The 8,149-nt window shown below is 41.3% G+C and overlaps 1 protein-coding gene across 1 annotated transcript; it reads right to left on the bottom strand.

Moving 5' to 3' along the window:
* Nucleotides 1-9: 9 nt before the first annotated feature.
* Nucleotides 10-6,468, bottom strand: LOC111255110 (arrestin, lateral eye-like; the record flags this gene model as incomplete). The annotated part of the gene is made up of 6 exons (XM_022816768.2): nt 6,032-6,468; nt 5,041-5,196; nt 4,341-4,542; nt 902-1,086; nt 270-423; nt 10-49 (listed from the first exon to the last, which is right to left on the bottom strand). Coding segments are annotated over exons 2-6 (671 nt in total), but the record flags the coding sequence as incomplete, so codon positions are not given.
* Nucleotides 6,469-8,149: the final 1,681 nt, after the last annotated feature.

The raw sequence follows: 8,149 nt of genomic DNA on the forward strand, positions 1-8,149 counted from the left end.
CTCATTGGCGTGACGGCACTCGAGCCTGCGCCACCTTCGCTGCTGTCACCTGAAATGGCGGTAATAGTATCAGAAGAAGGGTTCGGTTGTGTCTCGCGATTACATTGGGCAAATACTGCGGGTCGAAGCAAATACACGCCCTAGGAATTCCATCTATAGGAGTAGGGTAGCATATAATTCAGTAAAATTATCACATACATGAAATATGCTGTAATATTTAGCTGCTATATAATTGACACGCGGACATTCTCCGCATACAGGGCACTCACCTGTTCCGATGATGTTTTTAAAGCGGCCGTGCGTAAACATACATACGTTTACGTGTTGTATCACGGATACCTTCAGCCGTTGAACTGTTTTCGTCCGCGTAGAATTGTTTAGCGTAACGTGAACGTGTAATGGTTCACCCTGCTGATAGCACTCCTGTCAGGAGTATCAGAAAAAGCCAACAGCCGTTACGGAAATCCTTAGACAAGAAAATGCTTGTGTCGATTTTTAATGGCCTACTTGGACGGCCCATTGCAGTTTAAATCCTATAACCGATTTTCAATAATTTATCGCTGTTGATTCATTTATTAATTTTACAAAAGTGCTTTTTACGCTGCCCTGGAACAACGTATCCATAGATTAACAGCAACACGGCTACTCTTCCCGTTGTAGGTGACTGGTTTCAGAGGACGGAAGGCTTTAGTCAGGTTACCTATACTCCGTCGAGTACTGGGAGCTCGCAGTACGAAGTAATATATATATATGGCGATGGAGTATATATATGGCGTACGAGTACCGAGCACGTTTTTCAAATAGCTTTACCGACTGAATTTGCTCACATATGCTTTTTATGAAGCTCACATATGAAGCGTGTTTTTACTTAGGGTATCTTTATTATTATTATCATCATTACCTTATCAAGCACGGCCTGTATCTCAAGACGACCTGAAGAGAGGATAAAATGCTTTACAATAGATATCCGCGGTCGACACATGGGATCTCGGATGATTCCAACAGTTGTTTCCGGCGCATATTCAACTGTCTTCAATGACATCCGAACCATATTACGTTTATGGGGTTTGTCATTGTTTTTGTCCGCTGAAACAATTCAATTAATCATATAACAAACGTGGACACATACATATTAAGTTTAATGTAGGATAAAAATTTGGCGACACGGTGTTAGGACGTCAAACATAGGTCTAGGTTAAGCAATATGGGTTTTTTAATCTCCAACATCATTGAGGTATACAATGACAAAGTTAAAACATGGCCATTAATTTACTTTACCAGGCAGATAATGAATTTTAAATATTTTTGGCAACTACGCTATGTTGCCTGTAATGAAGACTATAATACAGACAGAACAACTACGTAAAAGAAGATGAGGTCAGTTGATTTGGACTCTCATGCACCTCTTAGTAGCCCTCAATCGAAAAACGTTCCAACTAATCAATCTCGAATGGCTCGATAGAATTTTATCTATATATATATATATATATATATATATGCGACAGAAGAGAAAAAGGCATAACGGCAAACATTATAATAATATACTATATTTTTTGCAGTACTTCCAAGTTGTAAACAAACGCTCAAGGTTACATGAGTTTTGAGAAGTTTAGTAGCTACTGTAACCGTCCTCGCTATTCATGCTTCCATTTTTCCTCTAGTTTTCGATGTCCTACTCTCAGGTCACTGAATTCCTTTGGAATTTATGCCAGCTTAGGCTTTCCCTTGCTAAGCCTATATTTTTTTATGTCCTTCTGTGTAAGCAAATCATCTATGGGCCGGTATCCTCACCAATACACAGGCCCGTACAGGATATCGTTCGCGCTGGTTCATGCGCAGCCGTAAGATATCTGTCAGGCGAACGTAAAGTTCATATGGGGAGAAAATTCGGGTGCACCGATTAAGATACTACCGCTAGATGAAAACGACAGCGTGAAGTAAGTGGTAGGCAAGGCCCAATTGTGTTTCTCCTGGAGAAAGGAACTGACACGAGGGTAGCAGTGGCATTAGGTTCAGCTAAATAGACAATGGTATGAACAACGAAGGCTCCACGGGGGAACATTGTTGTTGTAGTTGGTAGGATTGTGCCGTATGTAATGCGACTACGCTGCGAAAGTGCGGCCGGAGTAGGTATTTAGATGATAGTTTTACATCGGAAAGGCTATCTAAGCAACGAAACGGAAAAATAATACGGTCGACAGAGTCGCTACTACCGCTAATCGTAAACGCTTGCTACCTCCATTGGTACATGCTTAAGTGTTGTTAGGAAAATTGGCCGAGAAAAAAGCATACTGTAAATTTAGAAAATAAAAAATTAAGTAGCCATGCTAGAAAATACGTATATTCACAGTCGGAGCGCTACACTGCCTTCTGCGCAACTTAATAAAGGGGAAGGTTTCAGGGTCTCAATAAAACTCATTAGATCCATGTAACTAGTTCTTCATGAACGTATGTCCCCAGGTCTGGATTTCTATACACGTAAGTGGATTAAGTAACTTTACTCCACTCTACATATACATATATGTGTGTGTGTGTGTGCCTCAATCGTGCAGTGCATCCGGTCCACTTGGGTATCTATCGGGGCAATTTGATTTCATACTATTCAAGAAATGTTTTTCTTCTGAGTCTGATCGTGCTGCAGGGAGCCAAAATCTATAATGAATTACTCATATGTAGGCCAAATTTGTCGACGCACAGCATATCATGGATAGTTCTGCATTGGATTAACAATGTGTGTTCACGCCGAGAGTCGACAAGAGGATACTGCCAACAGCTATTGTATAATATACAGACGCGATAAGCATCTGCTGAGACGTATAAATAGACGCATTTTACACGGTTGTTATTAGTACGGTTAGTAGGTTAAACTTCATCCTTCATCCACATCTGCACACATTTTATCCGTCACGAATGAAGTGACGTGTTCTTTTTACAGTAAATTTTTTTTATTAAATTCATAATAAAGCGAATCGAAAAGTTATGCTTGCTGTTATATTGTCCCAGCAGACGCACTCGCATTTCAGTATTATTTACTTAACGTTCTAGCCTTCGACGACAGGGCTGGCTTTTACCTTTCGAGCGTTAATTTACCTTGTTTGACGACGAAAAAAAATTATCGAACAGAAAGCGTTTTGATAAAGTTGAAGCCGTTAGCTCCTTTGCAACCCAAACGCATCAATCCCCCTTCGTGAATCACTATCAGATAGCATCAAAACGTCTGTACGTAGTTTTAATTTAAGACCACCTTCTCATGCTGGAAGTGACGGGATGGTTTCCTACGTATCTAGAACCCTCCGTAGTGGCAATATGTTCCGTTTGAATATGGTCTCTCGCATGAAAGGATATACATATAGAATGTTGCGCACTAGTACCTGCGAGTATACTAATCACTCGAAATATGCTCAAAAAACTCTATTCTATAGACATCATTCGCAGACATTATTCGTTGACAGAATTTCTGACTGGTTCTAGCGGGAATGCTAGCTGCTAGCAAGAACAAAGGAAATGCGGAAAGGAACGCCAGCGGCAGGATATCGCTCGTTTTTGCGCGATAGGATCGTATCAATCGGTGGGCGCATGCCTGTATTCTAAAGCGTACAGACTCCGTAACATCAGGGAATAGATAAAGCTGCGTATATAATTAAATGGGCAAACTACGCCTCGCGGACGAGAGCAGAAAGTTAAGTGCGCTAATAGGTTTTGATCCAAGTTTCAAAGTGAAAAAGTAACCTAAGTTTCTGTAATCTATATACTTTTAACATAGCATTTGTCGAAGAGTCGCATAATCCCATGAATGAGGTAGATAAATACAAGAGGCTCATGGACAACAGCTACAGTACTCCAGATGAAACTTGCCTTTAGCTATCTTTTTGGATAGCAAGGATGTTGGAACGGCTGTATATCATCGACGGCACTCGAGAAGCAGAGGGATCGAACAACTACCTGCTACATATTTAGAACCTTACTTAACAATAAATGTTATTAGCGTTAAGGGTTCTCGTAGATGGGCTACTATAATCGCGTGTTTGTGTGGGCTTTTAGAAAACGGAGCTTCCTCTTATTTGTTTTGCAGGTGGGGTGATGTGTTCGATGACTGCTGTTGAGCTGACTCTCTAGTAAGGTCCTCAGTTGGAAACCTGCACTGTTGTTCGAACACACAGGCCGGTTCGATGGTGAGGCAGCGCGGAAACTTTTTAGGACGCATGTTCTTACTTTTAAAAGTAATTCAATTATAATAGCCAAGATATGAGACCACACATCCGCATGATACGCCTTGTGGCTAGTACAGAACGAACAATAAAACGTTTTGCGCTTCGCCGATTTTGCCAGCTGATACTCACTTATAAACACTTTGATCTCGTAGGAGACGCCAAGCGGACTACCGATGTAAGGTCTGGCAGGATGCAAGCGAACGCTGGGAGGCGCCTTCGGAGAGACGCGCAGGGTAAGCGGGTATGCTTCCGTACCCAACTTGCGCATCAAGGTCTCTTGTAATGGCGTAAGCTCTTCAATTGTCGTTTGATTCGCTGGTTCGGGATATACCTGAGATAAGTTCGTTTAGGCAATAAGTAGATGATTAAAAGAGGTAACCACTAGGTAGACATAAGTACCTGTACTAAATCTTTTTATAGACAAAAAACCTTGTGATATTGGGTGAGGACTAGTCTCAGTGATGTGTGTTAACTGAAGCTGATTCTTGGCAACGCAGTTTTGATTCAACATCTTCCCAGCGATGGCGGCTAATTGAGCACTAGTTTATTTTCATTATTAACACCTTATTTGACATTTACGGGGCAGCTTGATTTGATTTGTGAGAATAAATATGGTCAAGCTCTGGCTAGATCCTGAGTGATTACACTTTCTATAAATATTTACGGGAGCCCCGGTACCTCTTTACCGCTGGCGACGTTGCGCCAACATGCATTGCGTGGAAGTGCGGAGAATTTTTTAGCACCTCTCTAGCTTGTAGCAAAAAAAGGGAGGGCTGTAATTTTGGTCGTTTTGTATCCGAGGGTTACCAGTTGGTTTTTTTGCTCTTACCTGTCGGTAGTCGAGGATAGCTTCCGTGTAGAACTTTAGTCCCATCACTTCTTCGTCCTCTCGGCCATAACGAAACGTCAATACGACCATGGCAAACACTCGCCGATCCTGTAGGTATCCTGGTTCCACTAATACCACGCCGTCAATACTGCTCACCTATTAAAGGTCGGATGCGAACACACGGAATAATTACCACTACTTTTTTTTTAAGGGATTTAAAATTGTTGCTTTTATGTCCATTGAGTCCCGAGATCGCCTAGAAACGACCCTAAAAAAAAGGATTAACAACTATACCTATTTTCCATATGTAGACAGATTCCAATTACAGTCAAGCTCATTTGATTCATTTCGAATCACTGATTATTCCATATTTATATTAGAAACTCGTAAAACAGTTGTTTTTGAGTTCAGACTGTTCGTAAATGTTGTATATATAATATATATATATACAAAAAAAGCACCTATAGTATTCATTTGAGGCTTCGTAACGACTACGAAGCAACTATATAACTTCTAAGCGGCTGAGACTCGGCTTCGATTGATATTTGGACCTGGTTTTTGATTTATTAAACCCACAGCTGAGTAGGCATCAACCATGCATGGCCAACGTCATGTATAGTATCAGTGGATGGTAGTTATCTACAATGCGCAAGCGTAAGTTTACCAGCTGACTCATCGTGGTGATCGCTATATATAAAAGAAGTTAGGTCTTCTTTAGCCTGCCACAACTGTGTACCATGATTGTTTAGGCCTAACAAGCTTTGCAAGCACGTCTCCAGAATGTTAGTTAACACTGAAGTCGAACGGAAAAAAGACCACGATTTACATCGGCGAAATTGATTATACAATATATATAAAATCATTGATTATATATAAAACTCTGCCCCAGTGACTGTTTTACCTGCGCAAATATCAATAGCAACGCAGTCATACGGTTATCACGGCATTTTGCGCTAGTAAACTATTCGAAAATAATTATACAGGTACATACAATAAATACACCCTGTGGAGAAGTCCAGAGATAGCGGTGGCTAAATTCTCGTAGCGGCCACAGCGTTACAGGTTGCAAAAGGTATCACAAAACTGCAAGAATATCGTCTTGAAAGTCGAAGGGCTATCGCCAATTCGAGACCTCTTTGCAATAGAGACTAACTATGATGACCATGCCTAAATTGACGTTCGTTTTTTTGTATTGCCCCTGGGTAGCCCGTTGCTTCACGAGGCGGTTGTTTGCTCGCATCAGGCCAGAGTGTGTAATAAATGTTTTACGACTCATTTTATGGCTCATTCGGCTCTCTGTCTATCTCTGTATCAAGTACTGTACAAGATTGGTACGGAGGATGGCACTCAAGCGTCCAGCCTAATCTATCGTCCAGTCGAGCTCTACGATCGAGGCGGGTGCATTGAAGCTGCACGTAGCTACCTGTATAGGACATACACTCAAGGCTCGAGTCTATGGCTTTGCTTATGCCGGTTAGATGTATCATGGACGTTGTATCTGGTGGCTGATTGTGCAAAGCATTGCAGAACATTACATGATTATACTGTAGGGAATGTTGCAGCGGGGCGGGTTTCGTCCGCTGGTGGGTTGAATACGGCGGTAGTCTGACGAAATTAGACTGTGTTTTGTTTATGGTCGCTTTTTTGGGCGGTCAGGCCTCGAAGGCCAAAAATACAAAATGAAGCTGACAGTCTGTGTCATTATCTAGTCGGCATGTAAGCATATTACCCTTTGGTGTCTAACTATAATCTTTCATCCGCAGTTATTGTTATTGAGTTGTTTTTGTTTTTATATCGTACAGATGAAACACATATTATATAAAAGTCAGGATAACTCGTATGCACTAGTGGACTCGCTTGTTGATGACGTCAGCATGAAAAAGAGCATAATGATAATAATTGTTTACACCGACTTATCTAGAAATAGTACATAATCAGACTGTAATTGCACTTTCGAGGACTTAAGATCTGGTTCGAATCCCGATGGCCGGCTCGTGAACCCAATCGTGCCCCAACTAAGATATCTTATGATACAATAACTTGCGCGTTTATTTTCTACGGATAATTAATTACATAGTTATTTCAGAGATGTTCGCTCAGAGCAACAACGGTTTTCTTGTACGTTCGTCTAATTAGTGTAATTATGGCGACGCTCGCTTCCGAACGTATTTTTTTTTATCGCTATATGGGCTTATTCCTCCGAAAGCGACGTCCAAGTTCGAAAATTCCACTTCTGATTTAAGTGTTGTAAATATACGCGGTGCATGACTAACCACCTGGGTCGTTTGGTCATTCGCTAATCCGATATTCTCAGTAAGAGAACAATACATGCGAGTATCATGTAAGCAATGAGATAGCGTTAACACGATAACTTTAATGTTTTTCACGTTTATGTCCGGTACGTAAGCCTATAAACTACTTCAGATGGACTGCCTGTTTTACGGCCGGATTCAAATTTAGGCCACCACGCGTCTACATGTGTACTCGAGAAAGCCTAGAAGCACTCGGCATTATCCGAAACTGCTGGGGTCCAGGGGACGAGGAATATGCATTCGTCTAAAGTTGGAAGGGAAAAATAGGCTGCCAATTCGAAAGAATAGGTTTATCGGATTTAAAGAGATACTGCCTTTTTCCTCACTTGTCAACCAACCTATGCCGTCTCTAGCTGAAGATGAACGTTTCATCTAACCATGAAAAGACTTTTGCTAACCTTTTTCTTTGTTCCTTTTGGGCGCGTTTCGGAAATAGCAGACAGCATCTGCGTTCAGTCACTCCTTGGCGGTTATGATTTTTGCCGGATTTATCATAATTCATTACTGCGCTTATCTTGTGTGTGAATAGGCCTCTCAAAACACATTATAGACAAAAACTCTAGAAACGTTCCAACGTTGTTGTCCAATAGACGTTACTGAGTGGGCCAGTAAAAATCGCGTCCAATTAGCACCGGTAGAAGGGGCTGCTTATTATAAGTCGTACAACGCAATTAGTTGACACTATAGATCAGCTGGAAGGATTCATTTTAAAAAGATTACCCCAGTCCAAAGTTCGAACCGCTTTGCCTTGTGCTAGATTTTTCCTAAAAAACTGCTCCACATTGCAATTCGTTTTA

The sequence above is a fragment of the Varroa destructor genome, unplaced genomic scaffold (genome assembly GCF_002443255.2).
Source record: "Varroa destructor unplaced genomic scaffold, Vdes_3.0 BEIS01000460.1, whole genome shotgun sequence".
Taxonomy (NCBI): domain Eukaryota; kingdom Metazoa; phylum Arthropoda; class Arachnida; order Mesostigmata; family Varroidae; genus Varroa; species Varroa destructor.